We start from the raw sequence: 13,868 nt of genomic DNA, 5'->3' as shown, positions 1-13,868 counted from the left end.
CACCTTCCAATAGGACAGAAGAGCTGAGGCAGAAGCAGGGAAAGCAGACCTTGGGCATGGAGGGACACCTGGTACTTACAGGTCACAGATAGGGAAGGCAGGAAGGAGGCAGCCACGTCATTTTCATCCCATTTTCAGCCTGATGGTCTCTCTATACATTTCTCTATATCTCACATCCCTCTAGTCCTTTACAGATTGCTGATCACTCATGACGTATTACCTCATTTTATCTCACAACTCTCCAGCAATAGGCAGATCAGGTATTATTATCCCCATATATGTATTAGACAAGTAAATGAGCTCAGAGAAGGCGAGTGGCTTTCCCCACAGTCTCACAGTGGAACACAGCCAGAACCAAAACCCAGTTCCCTTGCCGGGGGTCTGCCATGTAGACGTGCCCTTCGAGTCAGAGGATGCCCCTGTTGCTTCACTCCTGGGGAGGCAGCCAGCAAGAGTTCTCCATCACAATGGCAAAGGGGCAATGGGACCTGCTGCTCTTGAAAATCTGCCCGGCAGCGGCAAGTTGCCGAGTCCTGTGGTAATCACTATGCATTCATCGTTAGTGTCTTTATAATGGATAAAGCTTCATGAATTCAGGCTCCACTGATTCAGAATTTTTGATTCTCCAACCCAAACTGTGCTTACATCTATCTTTGAGCCCCTTGGGATTGGGTTGTAGAGCCATACTGTTGACCAGATGGGAGAAGCCTTGTTTAAACTACTCAAGTGAACACACAGTTTTTAATGGATTTAGCATATATGCTGCCTGAGCTGCAAAATTATTCTAATTTTGAGAGTTCTGTCTACTCAATAAAGCAATCTTCTAGTTTGAAATAGCATGACCATTATAAGAGTATCTTCTAATTCCAGCCTTTCAGATTTTCACCAGGTAGTCTTCGTTAAGGATTTTCTGTTATTGCAGTTTACAGAACTGGTTTTAAAATACAAATTCATCAGCCGGCACAGGGACTCATGCCAGTAATCCCAGTACTTTGGGAGGCTGAGGCAGGAAGACCACTTGAGCCTGGGGGTTCTAGGTTGCAATGAGCTCTGATTAAGCCACTGCACTCCAGCCTGGGTGACAGAGCAAGATCCTGTCTCCAAAAAAAAAAAAAAAGAGTTTATTGGCCAGGTGCAGTGGCTCACGCCTGTAATCCCAGCACTTTGGGAGGCCAAGGAGGGCAGATCATGAGGTCAAGAGATTGAGACCATCCTGGCCAACATGGTGAAACCCCATCTCTACTAAAAACACAAAAATTAGCTGGGTGTGGTGGCATGTACCTGTAGTCTCAGCTACGTGGGAGGCTGAGGCAGGAGAATCACTTGAACCTGGGAGGCGGATGTTGCAGTGAGCTGAGATCATGCAACTGCACTCCAGCCTGGTGACAGACCAATACTCCGTCTTGAAAAAAAAAAAAATTATCAATGTGTTATTTGGCAGGTTGCTTCACTTCTTTGAGTCTCGATTTCCTCACCTGTAAAATTGGGATAAGAATTTTGCCTCCCTCAGCTGTAGGGATTAAGTGAGATAGTGAATGTAGCTCATGGTAGATGCTCAGTGCCTGGCGATGTGCATTTGAAGTTTGGCTTCGCATGAGGAGGGAGGAAGCCCCCCTGCTCTAGCTCTGAACAGAGCCCTCAAAGCTGGCACCCACGGCTCATTCACTAGCTCATTTCTCACAGTCTGCAAAACTGTCTCATGTGCATGGACTACACCTCTTTTGAATAATAACCCAATAATCATCTCCTTTAGGAAATAAGAAAAACAAATCAACTGTCTTCTTCCAGGCAGTGCTCACAAACTCGATTCATTTCTGTTGACATCATATGCCCTGCCTCCTTTCTTTTCCCCCACAAAGCTGAAAGCTCTTTCAGGAGAAAGATGCCTGGTCTCTCCCATGTCACTGCAGGACTAGGGTTGGGGTCCAAGACGCCAGGGAGTGCCCTGGCAATGATGACTTCCTGGTCTTTTCCTACATAGGTGGGCATTCACGCTGATCATCATCTCATCCTACACGGCCAACCTGGCAGCCTTCCTGACCGTGCAGCGCATGGATGTGCCCATTGAGTCAGTGGATGACCTGGCTGACCAGACCGCCATTGAGTATGGCACAATTCACGGAGGCTCCAGCATGACCTTCTTCCAAGTAAACCCCATTTGGTTGCTCACCAACATCGGGAATTGGGTAGAATAAAGTTGAGATGTTTGTCTGCTGGAGATAAAAACATCTCTCATCATCTCATTATCTCTTTTGAACATATAGTGTGGAGGTCCACATGGGGCTCATTTATCTGCTGCTCCACAAAATACACCTGGAATGAGGTCCCAAAAGAACTTTGCATTAATATCAGCCTGTCCCAGAGTGGTAGTACTTGAGATGATTTTAGGTCTAATGTGGTGCAACTATTTTTTAGTTGCCATAGTTTCATGTTTACGATAATGGGCATTAGAAAAGTATATATATGCAGTGAATCAAATCTATAATTTTATTTGTATTACTGCATAGGATGGGGTTAACGTATATATTTAAATTTTTAAAGTGATTTAAATCGTGTAGGTAGTATTTAGACAGAACACGATTAATACACAAATGACTGAAGTTTGAGGAACACCAGCTTTAGACGAACTGACTTCATTGATTCCAGACTTGATGGGCGTCTGATAGGGACCCTCTTGGCTTCTTTGACTTTCCCTTGCAAGGCTCAAGAAAAAGCCCTGCCACAGTGATGTGTTCGCTGTCAGGCAAACTGATCGATCACCAAGACTGACAGCCAGACCAGATGGGATAGCGGTTTTCATATGCCTCAAGCTCTCTTGGAAAGCAGGCTTCCCCTGGGGTTAAAAGGTGTCTAACCAACCTAACATCCATTAAGTTCATTTTCACATGAAGCAAGTCCAATGCCTTCAGCTTTCTGTTTTCCAGGCAAGTCTCAGTGCCTACTGGCACAGAGGACAGTGAAGTCATCATGCAAACACAGGGTTTGGATAGACCCCCCCAGAGCTCTCTGATGTTGTTATTTGTAGAACAGCAGGCAGCATTGGATATGTGATTGATCAATTGGTTTAGGGTGGATAGAAAATAGTGGCACTGCTTTTTCAGAGGGCATCTCTGTATAGTCCTAAATGAACCTGAGTTCACGGCCCCAAATTGAGGGACAGTGAAGGTACCCAACCAGAATTTCAGCTCTATTGGAAAATGGAGGCTGGCAATGGAAGAGCTCTTGAGGGTAGATGAGGCAAACCCAATTACCAAAGCAGGGCCTTAGTGCCCTGTTGCTTCCGCATCTTTCTGTAAAAGTTATCAACAGCACAACTCCCTCCTCTGCCATTACACACTGACAGTGAACATCTTGTGTTGAGAGACAGAAAGGGAAAAGGTTCTTGACTGTGATCGCAGGTGGAGTAGCAGAAGGGCCAGGATCTTAAGGTGCACTTTGATTCCCTCCCTTTTTAATCCAACGTTTCCTTCCTCTTTTCCCAATCCTGCTTGCTTTGGTTCTTTTCCCAGAATTCCCGCTACCAGACCTACCAACGCATGTGGAATTACATGTATTCCAAGCAGCCCAGTGTGTTTGTGAAGAGCACAGAGGAGGGAATCGCCAGGGTGTTGAATTCCAACTACGCCTTCCTCCTGGAGTCCACCATGAACGAGTACTATCGGCAGCGCAACTGCAACCTCACTCAGATTGGGGGCCTGCTGGACACCAAGGGCTACGGGATTGGCATGCCAGTCGGTATGCGGGAAAGGAACGGCCTCTTTGGGTAGCTTTGTCCAGACAGTCAGGGTAGCTCAAACCACTGAAGGCAGCATTGAATCCAGTAACCCCTGTTGCTAGAACCAGTTTAACAGTGACTTAAAGTCACCGTTTATATATATATATATATTTTAAAAAATAAAGCAAACCCACATATTTCCTTTAATCAATGACCAATGCTCAATCCTTGATTATCAAAGAGCTCGTTGATAGTTACCGATTGATTAACTGATTAACGTAAAGGAGTAATAATTATTAAAGGGTATGTCAGTGCCTTTCGTGTATACTTCAGGCCTTTTGTTCCTCTTCCTGCTTGCTTCCACCCCTTGGCCATTTCTCTGTCGATTGCTATCTCTACTAGCAGTGGGAAGAAGAATGATACGGTAAAATTCAAATCAGTTAATTTTGCTATTTGTTAGTGTCTCCAGTGAAAAGTTTACTTCCAAAGGGGATGGCCATGATTAGATGAAATGACTTTGAAATCATTTGCGGATTTCACTGATCCATCAACAGCAGGTCTGTGTGGGTCATTGAGAAGGGGCAATAACACTCTGGTGTTGGGCCTGCGGAATGGCTGTCATCCAGTCTTGTTCTATTAATAGGAGTGTAGAGATGTTTGGCCTCCAGAGAGGTATCTTAGCTATGCTTTTTTTTTTTTTTTTTTTGAGATGGAGTTTTTCTCTTGTTGCCCAGGTTGGAGTGCAGTGGCTAGATCTTGGCTCACCGCAACCTCTGCCTCCTGGGTTCAAGTGATTCTCCTGCCTCAGCCTCCCGAGTAGCTGGGATTACAGTCATGCGCCACTACGTCCTGTTAATTTTTTGTATTTTTAGTAGAGACGGAGTTTCTCCATGTTGATCAGGCTGGTCTCGAACTCCTGGCCTCAGGTGATCTCCGAAAGTGCTGGGATTACAGGTGTGAGCCATCACGCCTGGCCCTAGCTGTGCTTTTTAAAAGGACATTCACACTTTGGACTTTGGGCCTTCCCCTGCTGACAGAACCTCCTCCAGAGGATGAGGAGATAACATGTTTAGCTGCTGTGGTGAATGTGAAGGAGATCTGAATGTTCCCCCAGCCGATTCTGACATGCACCCTTCCCCCTCCACACACACACCATAGAGAGCCCCTGCTGTAGAGGATTGTGCGTGTATGAGGGTGTTCTTATACAAGGCAACAGGGGATGAAGCAGGAATGGAGGCCATCAGGCTATGGGAGAAAACTGGTATATGGTATGCTCATCTTTATAGTTACAGTAGACATCCCTGCTGTTGATCCTTACCTTAACTCAAAATTCTGTAAATTGCAGGATTCACTCACACCTGTGGAGTGCGAAGAGCATGGGCTTGGAGTCAGGCAGACCCGGGGATGTGTTCTTGTTACTGGCTGTGGTACCTTGGATGCATTCTGTAGCCTCTCTCAGCCTCAGTTATCTAATTAATAAAATCAGGTTTCTAATACCAATTTATGGGGTTGTGAGGATTAAACCTGATAATCTAGTTAGGTGCCTTACCTCAGTGTCTCACACTGAGCCTGCCTTGGGGGATATTAGTGCCCTTCTCATCTCTCCCATGGTTTCCTATGTTATTTTATATTATATATACATATATGTTTGTTTGTTTGTTTGTTTGTTTTTAAGATGGAGTCTTACTCTGTTGCCCAGGATGGAGTGCAGTGGCACTATCTAGGCTCACTACAACCTCTGCCTCCCGGTTCAAGCAATTCTTGTACCGCAGCCTCCCAAGTAGCTGGGATCACAGGCGTGCGCCACCACACCCAGCTAATTTTTGTATTTTTAGTAGAGATGGGATTTCACCATGTTGGCCAGGCTGGTCTTGAACTTCTGACCTCAAGTGATCCGCCCACCTCAGCCTCTCAAAGTGCTGGGATTACAGGCATGAATCACAGCTATTTGACAAACACTCATGACTTAAATTCTGATCAGAAACCAAGAAAATGAACATAAGTAATAATGGTTCATCCCCAAACTCTGTAAATTATGGCACTAGGAGTTCTGTGAACTGGTGTCCTCACTCCAGGTACTCATAAACCTGCACACACTCTATATGCTATTATATTTTATTGGTGTCCACTAGCAATGAATAAATCTCTCAAAGGGGTCCAGATTATGGACCCCTTTGAGAGATTTATTCACTGATTGTTTTAAGATAGTAGCGTGACCACAAAATGAACTTAAGACACACCTTTGATAATATTCTAGCAATTTAACAAATTTGGCCTAAATTTCAAATGCTTCCAAAGTTTTCATGGAACAAAACTATGGAGAGCTGAGGTAAGACAGACCACAACTCTAGAAATTTTCATTAATAAGCAAGGAAAATGGAGGGAAATGTGTTTGCTCTATTTCTGACATGACAGTATTTTCACATCTCACTTAATAGTCCCCCGTGCAAGATAGATGTGATTATTCCCATCCTATAGAGGACAGAACTCAGATTCAGGGCAGATAAGTTACTTATCCAAGGTCACAGAATAGGTGGGGAAGCTGGGTTTGAGCCTAGGACGCTTGTCTCTAATCCAGTAATTCACTTATCAGACCGTGTTGCCAATGGGTCCAATCAGCTAGAAAGGACGGGATAGGTGGGAAGGTCTACTCTGAGCTGGCCCGGCTTCCTACATATGGGAAAGAACACATGAGGTTGGAAGGAACATTACACAGTTCGGTGCTGAGCCAGGATTTAGGTTCAGCTGGGGGTATGCCCAGGAGATATGAGCATGTATATCATTCTTAAGTGAAAGGTAAGAGCCTAATTGTGGAATAAGCAATGTGATTGGACGCCAAAAAATTAAGAGAAACAGAACAAGGAACCAGATGGAAACTTAATCAGGTATTTTAGGAGCTAAGTAGGCAACGAAGGAGTAAGCAGAATAGGCTTTTCATGTGGTCCGTAGTGTGTTATAAGGTTGGCCTTGAAATTGCTTGAAATGCCTTGCTGGGCTAGACAGTTGTCTCTAAACCCAGAATGATCGTTAGTCTCACCACCTAACAGCATCTGTTAGGCAACTCATTCCTGTGTCCATTTGCTGGGGATGTGTAATAAGTACTTACTGTACTTGAAGCTCTGACGGTGTTTGCCCAGATCACTTGCACACATTCAGTGCTGTAGGCTTGCGGTTTGGGTGTCCAAGTTCGGGTGTGGTTCGGGTGTCTACAGACACAACTGTAGAGAAGGTTCCGTTGTGGAGCTGTGGGCTGTCACAGTTGGAGGAGATCTGGGAGATGTTCTAGTTCCTTGCCTCCTAAAGTGTGGTCCATGGCCCAGCAGCAGGGACATCACCTCGTGGCTTGTTGGAAATGCAGACTCTCAGGCCCCACCCCAGGCCTACTGAATCGGATTCTGCAGTTCAGCGAAATCCCCAGGTGATTGCAATACATGTTAGAATTTGAAAAGCACTCATCCGTTTGTAGCAAGCTTCTGCCTGATCCTTCACAGTAGCCTTTCTCCTCTGGGGCATCTGTCCACATCCGGCCTTCATAGAGTTTGGGCAAGGAAACTGGGCAGTTAATTATTTTCCAGCCTCTTGGCAGCTTTTTCTTAATAATCTCAGGCCTCAGCCTGTGCTAGGACATTGAGCTTTCCATGGTTTCATTTAAGCCTGTTTTTGTGATTACACCTAAATTCTGGAACCAAAGCTCCTGGACAAAATTGCATTGGAAAAATTAAAAAAGAATGGCACTGAACAGAAAAAAGCCATCCGTTTGAGGAGGGAAGGAGGAGTGGGAGAAACAGGGTGATGGACAGGCCAGTGGGTTCTGGTGAGCTCAGCAGGCAGCGCTGAGGGTGGAGGACAACCGGTGACCTGATTCTCACACTCTGGAGTGGCTCTTCTCTCGTTGGTTGGTGGCTTCTCTGGATAAACAGTTGTCAGGTGTAATGTAGTGAGAGTTAAAAGTGACTAAGAAATTTTCTTATTTATTTATTTCTGAAATAGAGTCTCACTCACTCTGTTGCCCAGGCTGGAGTGCAGTGGTGTGATCTCGGCTCATTGCACCTCCATCTCCCAGGTTCGAGCGACTCTTCTGTCTCAGCCTCCTGAGTAGCTGGGACTACAAGTGCCCACCATCATACTCAGCTAATTTTTGTATTTTTAGTAGAGATGGGGTTTCACCATATTGGCCAGGCTGGTCTTGAACTCCTGGCCTCAAGTGACTTGCCCATCTCGGCCTCCCAAAGTGCTGGGATTACAGGCGTGAGTCACTGCACCTGGCTGTATTAGTAGAAATTGGACACACCTGGGAGGTTTGTCACAAAAACACAAACTCTGGCCTCCTGGAGGTGGATGGGAAGCTTTGCAGCCAGTGTCCTGTGTGTCGGTGGGCAGGTCGTTTAACCTGGATAGAGCATCTTTTTGGGTTAGAAAGTGGTGGTGCCCGGCTGGGGAGGCGAATGGCATAACTGCCTGGACAGCCGTTCCTTGACCCATCCTGGGGTCTTTGACCATGGGCTGGATGTGCCAGTCAGCGTGGAGAGAAGGGAAGTAAAAAGGCTGAGAGCCCTGTGTGAAGCCAGAATGCCCTGCTCTCCCGGGGGATCCTTAATGGAGGAGAGCACAGTGGCCCCGTGGACTTGCCCCACCTGCTGCATCTGTCTGCCCCTCTTAAAGTTAAAGCAGGCAGGGTGGCCAGGACGTGTGCCGGGAAGGGGAGCAGAGTGACACCTAACAGGGCATTCACAACCTGTGTCCTGGGCTCTCCTGTGACCCCTGCAGGCTCGGTTTTCCGGGACGAGTTTGATCTGGCCATTCTCCAGCTGCAGGAGAACAACCGCCTCGAGATCCTAAAGCGCAAATGGTGGGAAGGAGGGAAGTGCCCCAAGGAGGAAGATCACAGAGCTAAAGGTAAGGATGTTCAGCGCCATCCTCCTTCTGCCCTAGAGGACCAAAGTAGCTTGTTTCTCGTGTTCAAATTCCAGGTACACATAATGATTTCTAGGACCCATCAACAACAGCCTTGGAAGGAACCTAGGTATAAGCTGGGCTGGTCGGGGATCAGGTCTGTCCCAGTGTCTTGCGTATCGCAGGCACCTAGTGTCTACCTAGCTCACAAATCCTAGAGGCTCTGCCTCCATGATGATTCTTGAACCCAGCTGCCTCTGACCCCTAGCACCATGGCTTCTACGCTGGCCCATGCCCCATCATCTCACACCTGTGCAATCACAATTGCTTGGTTTCAGTTTCCCATTCTCGTGTCTCTACAGTGTATTCTCCACTACTAGCTGGAGTTATCCTTTTTAAAATTGCAAATTCAATGGCAGCATTCCGCTGCACAGACCTTCCAATGTTTTCCAATTTTACTGGGAATGAAATTGAGGGCCGTACGTCACCTGTTCCCGCTCAGCCTTGCTGTCTTCTCTCTGGTCCCCAAGCCTCCCATATGGCTCTTCCACCTCAAGTCCTGTGCACCTGTTCCCTCCTTTTGGCCTAGCCTCAAAGAGGTCTTCACTTCCACCCTACACATTTCTCTCTAGCACCTTAACCCCACCTTATTTCTCTTCTCAGACCTCATCACTACCTGATATTATATTTCTTATGTATTTATTTGTTTACTTTCCACTTCTTTTATGAGAATGTAAGTTTCATGAGTGCAGGGTTGGTCATCACAGGGCTGCCCACAGGGCTGGACATGTGGAGATATATATATATATTTGAGACAGAGTCTCACTCTGTTGCCCAGGTTGGAGTGTAATGGTCTGACCTCGGCTCACTGCAACCTCTGCCTTCCAGGTTTAAGCAATTCTCCTACCTCAACCTCCCAAGTAGCCGGGACTACAGGCACACACCACCATGCCCAGCTAATTTTTGTGTTTTTAGTAGAGACGGGTTTTCACCATGTTGGCCAGGATGGTCTCGATCTCTTGACCTCGTGATCCGCCCGCCTCGGCCTCCCAAAGTGCTGGGATTACAGGTGTGAGCCGCCACGCCCGGCCTGTTGTTATCAAATGAATGAGTGAATGTTACATTGGGCTGAATAGAAAGCAGTCACTGACTGAGATGTATGGCTAAGGGGTGTTGAAGGTCCTTGAGAGCCCAGGATTTTCTGTAGGGGAACACCTACCCTAGTTTACCCAGGATCGTATAGTCTTGTCTCCATCTGCAGTAGATCAGTTAGTACCTATTAAGTATTTCTAGATAGCTTTTATTCTCAAAGTGCCCTGGTTTAGACAATAAATCATATGGTTACATACCATATCTCCTACTCCATCTACTGCAGCCTTGTTAAAATATGCAACAGATTTACCTGTACACGCTCTGCCCGGGGAAGACAGCTGAGGAATAGAATGAAGGATATCATGCACTTGTCTTTTCTTCTCAGCATGAATGATTGTCCCTGAAGAGGCAGTAAATGAGTAACTATGTGATTCTCTGTCTATACATGGATCTCTATCTTGCAAGAAGAGGTCTCAGGAATATGGACACGTGGAGCAAGTATTTTTTATAATTTAAAGGAAATGCTGCCCTCAGGGGAACTGAGTGAGGCCACACACTTCTTGGCTCTTCATTCCCCAAAGGCCAGAGCTGACCATGGGAAGGCACTGGACATGAGTGGACACAGGGCATGGGCAGACCTCATTTCAGTCCCGTCTCCACCACCTGTGAGTCTGTGAGTTTCAGCACATTAGTAAATAGCGCTGAGCCCTCATTCCTTTCTCTGTTTAATGAGTTCAGTAAGCAGCACACTGTAGGGCTTCTGGGAAGGGAGACTGAAAAAGCACAGAGCTTGGCTCATCCCCAGGTCCAGTGTACTGTAGCTGTTACTGACCTGTACCCTAAGACGTTGTGTGCTGCTCTCACAACTTCAGGGCAGTCTGATTCCATCAGTTATTTTCAAGGGTCAGCCAGCCATTCCATCAACAGGGATATGTTGAGTGACAGTGAGGTGGCCCAGCACATCACTTCATACTCATGGGAATAAGAAAGCACTACAGCACTACAGCACTACAGGCTTACCAGCAAGCATTTTTTTTTTTTTTCTGGATACAGAGTCTTACTCTGTATCCAGCCTGTACCCAGGCTCGAGTGCAGTGGTGCAATCTCGGCTCACTGCAACCTCCACTGCCCAGATTCAAGTGATTCTTCTGTCTCAGCCTCCCAAGTATCTGGGACTACAGGTGCGTGCCACCAAGCCTGGCTAATTTTTGTATTTTTAGTAGAGATGGGGTTTCACCACGTTGGCCAGGCTGGTCTTGAACTCCTGACCTCACTTGATAGGAGGCCTCCTACCACTCCCAGCCCCAGCAAGCATCTTAAAGTGATTTCTGGAAGCAAAATTAACTTACTGAAAGTGGTTAGCAAACAATTCTTGACACTTGCCAAATTATAGTTAAATACTGGAGGTGAAGTGCGGAGATTACTTCTGCTTGTTCAGCGAAGAAGAAAATTGGGGAGATGCAGAGAAAAGTGTCAAGGCACTTTTGTGAACTGGATAGAGTGAACTAGATTTTGAAGATGCCCAGGACCTGAATAGGTTGGCACCATGGGAAGAGGGCATTGCAGGCAGAGAAGCACCTTGAAGATGGATGTGTGGCAGAAGTCAGTGCAGTGGGCAGGACTGTGTACAGGGGCTGTGGGTGGTCCATGTGGAACAGGGAAGAATTTGCATTTGGGAAGTTGGGTTGTGTAATGGGTTTGTACTAGGGAAGGTGTGGGTAGCAAAATGCTGCTACACCACTCTCTCCCTGCTAAAAAGACACATGGATTGGAAGCATGTGGCTGGATCTGGAATAGCTAAAATAAAACTGGATTATCATCAGTATATGTTATGTTGCTCTGTGATAACAATGAACTAAAGGATGGCGGGAAAGGGCGCCATCTCACCTCAATTTGGAGGGAAACAGTAGTGTTACTGTGCTCTGGAGTTTTTGTTTGTTTTGTTTTTTGTTTTTTGTTTTTTGTTTTGTTTTGAGACCGAGTCTTGCTCTGTTGCTCAGGCTGGAGTGCAGTGGCTCAATCTCAGCTCACTGCAACTTCCATCTCCTGAGTTCAAGTGATTCTCTTGCCTCAGCCTCCCGAGCAGCTGGGACTACAGGCACCCACCACCACGCCCAGCTAATGTTTTGTACTTTTAGTAGAGACTGGGTTTCACGGTGTTAGCCAGGATGGTCTCAATCTCCTGACTTCGTGATCTGCCTGCCTCAGCCTTCCAAAGTACTGGGATTACAGGCGTGAGCCACAGCGCCCAGCTCTGCTCTGGAGCTTTCTAAAGTGAAGAGATGAACCTGGGGCCCAGAGCAGAAGGACCTTCTGCTTTTCGATCCTTCCTCCGATTGATAAGTGAAAGAAGAGAAATGCCCAGGTGTCTGTCTTCTAGAAATGCTTGATCTCCCTCGCCCCTCACCACAGTGGGTTGGGGCCTTCTGTGACTTTGAACAGAGCACTCAACACACTTTGTTGCCATCTTGGTCTCTTCTGCTCAGTTGCTGCACGTTAGACCCAGACCCAGTCTCATTTGCTTCTATGGTCCTAGCCTCCCCAACAGAGCCAGGCACGTAGTAGTTACTCAATGTTTGTGGGATGTGTGATGAAAACCGCTGCTAGCTGTGAGAAGCTACCAATCGTTGTGTTCTCCTGGGTCATGCTAACATGACTCATGAAACTATGCTGGGAGTTACTTTCCCAAATAGCCCTGGCACCGGGAGCAGTCCACTCACAGTCAGTTGCTCCAGCCTCTGAACAGCTGACTGAAGGCCTGCAGTCGAGCAGAGGGGCAGGAGAAGAGGGAGGCTGGGGCCACACAGGAGTGGCCAAGGGCATGCAGGGACCCCCAAAGGCTTCTGTCATTGACCCATCAGGTCCAGGCTGCAAGCTCTGGTCAGCTCCAAGTCTCTCTTCTCTCCTCCTCCTTACTAGTCCAGGATTTCTTGCTTTCCTTTCATTTTTAAACCTGATTCCATTTGGTCTCTTGAGGTTTGTTTCCCCTTTAGACTCACTACTGAGTTGATCGTGTATTTCCAGTTCCTCTTTTCCAGTTCCTTCCTGAACCCTAAATCCAGCCCCAGGACCTCCTGCTTTGTGTACTTAGTTGTGTGTGTTGATTTGCATCTCCTGCTCATGCTTGTGGAGTAGCAGAGGGGAGCCCCATTGGCAAGCTGTGGGAAGGGGACCCAGGATCTTGGTGCCTTGCAGTCTCCATGCACAGACCTCAAGTTCAACCATGTCTCCCATTCCAGATCTCACCCAAAGTCCAGGGACCCTTTCTCTTGTTCATCCCTCCCTACCTACCTCTTTTTTTTTTTTTTTTTTTTTTGAGACGGAGTTTCGCTCTTGTTACCCAGGCTGGAGTGCAATGGTGCGATCTCCGCTCACCGCAACCTCCGCCTCCTGGGTTCAGGCAATTCTCCTGCCTCAGCCTCCTGAGTAGCTGGGACTACAGACATGCGCCACCATGCCCAGCTGATTTTTTGTATTTTTAGTAGAGACGGCGTTTCACCATGTTGACCAGGATGGTCTTGATCTCTTGACCTCGTGATCCACCCGCCTCGGCCTCCCAAAGTGCTGGGATTACAGGCCTACCTACCTCTTAAGCATGGAGCTCATTAAACGTTTACCCTCCTGCATACGTATTTGTTCTACTGACAGCCACTAGGTTGATTCTCTTCCCAGAGGCAGGTTTGATAGGATGCGAATGGACATTGGGTCAAATGGACTTCATTCCATAGATGTCCTTGTGATAGTAGACACTCTGAAACATCTTTGAGCCTCAGTTTCTTTCTCTGGAAAACAGAGAGAATAATAGCATGGCCACCTCCCAGGGCTGTTGTGGAGGTTGAATGAGATAAATCACATTAAGCACTCAACAAAGTGTCTGGCACAAAGTTTATGGAAACTAATTTTGTTCCAAAATCTAGAACTGAATGAGCAATTAAGGCACAATGAGAAGTCTGAATAGTATCACCAAGCTGCAAATGTGCCCATCCATCCATTCTCCCTAAGGCTGAAGGGCTCACCAAAAATCAACACTTAAGACATCTATTTTCTGTCTGTTGACATTTTTCCCCTATAGATAATAAGCAATTCAAGGACAGAGACTGTGTCTTATTCATTTTTGCATCCCGATGCCCAGAACATCACCTGCCATCGGTATTTAATGAAAGAATGA

The 13,868-nt window shown here is 46.7% G+C and overlaps 1 protein-coding gene across 2 annotated transcripts in view; it reads left to right on the top strand.

The window, feature by feature from the left end:
- Positions 1-13,868, top strand: part of GRIK4 (glutamate ionotropic receptor kainate type subunit 4) — a 337,173-nt gene that overhangs the window by 305,521 nt on the left and 17,784 nt on the right. For both annotated transcript variants that reach the window (XM_032285175.1, XM_032285174.1), the window contains 3 exons: positions 1,982-2,147; positions 3,510-3,735; positions 8,483-8,611. In XM_032285175.1, coding sequence (XP_032141066.1) covers positions 1,982-2,147; positions 3,510-3,735; positions 8,483-8,611 — 521 coding nt within the window. The remainder of the gene's footprint in view (positions 1-1,981; positions 2,148-3,509; positions 3,736-8,482; positions 8,612-13,868) is intronic.

This window comes from Sapajus apella, unplaced genomic scaffold (assembly GCF_009761245.1).
Source record: "Sapajus apella isolate SASKATOON/1434 unplaced genomic scaffold, GSC_monkey_1.0 scaffold16, whole genome shotgun sequence".
NCBI classification, from domain to species: domain Eukaryota; kingdom Metazoa; phylum Chordata; class Mammalia; order Primates; family Cebidae; genus Sapajus; species Sapajus apella.
The sequence above is the reverse complement of the archived record's forward strand: the minus strand, read 5'-3'. Positions and strand labels throughout refer to the sequence as shown.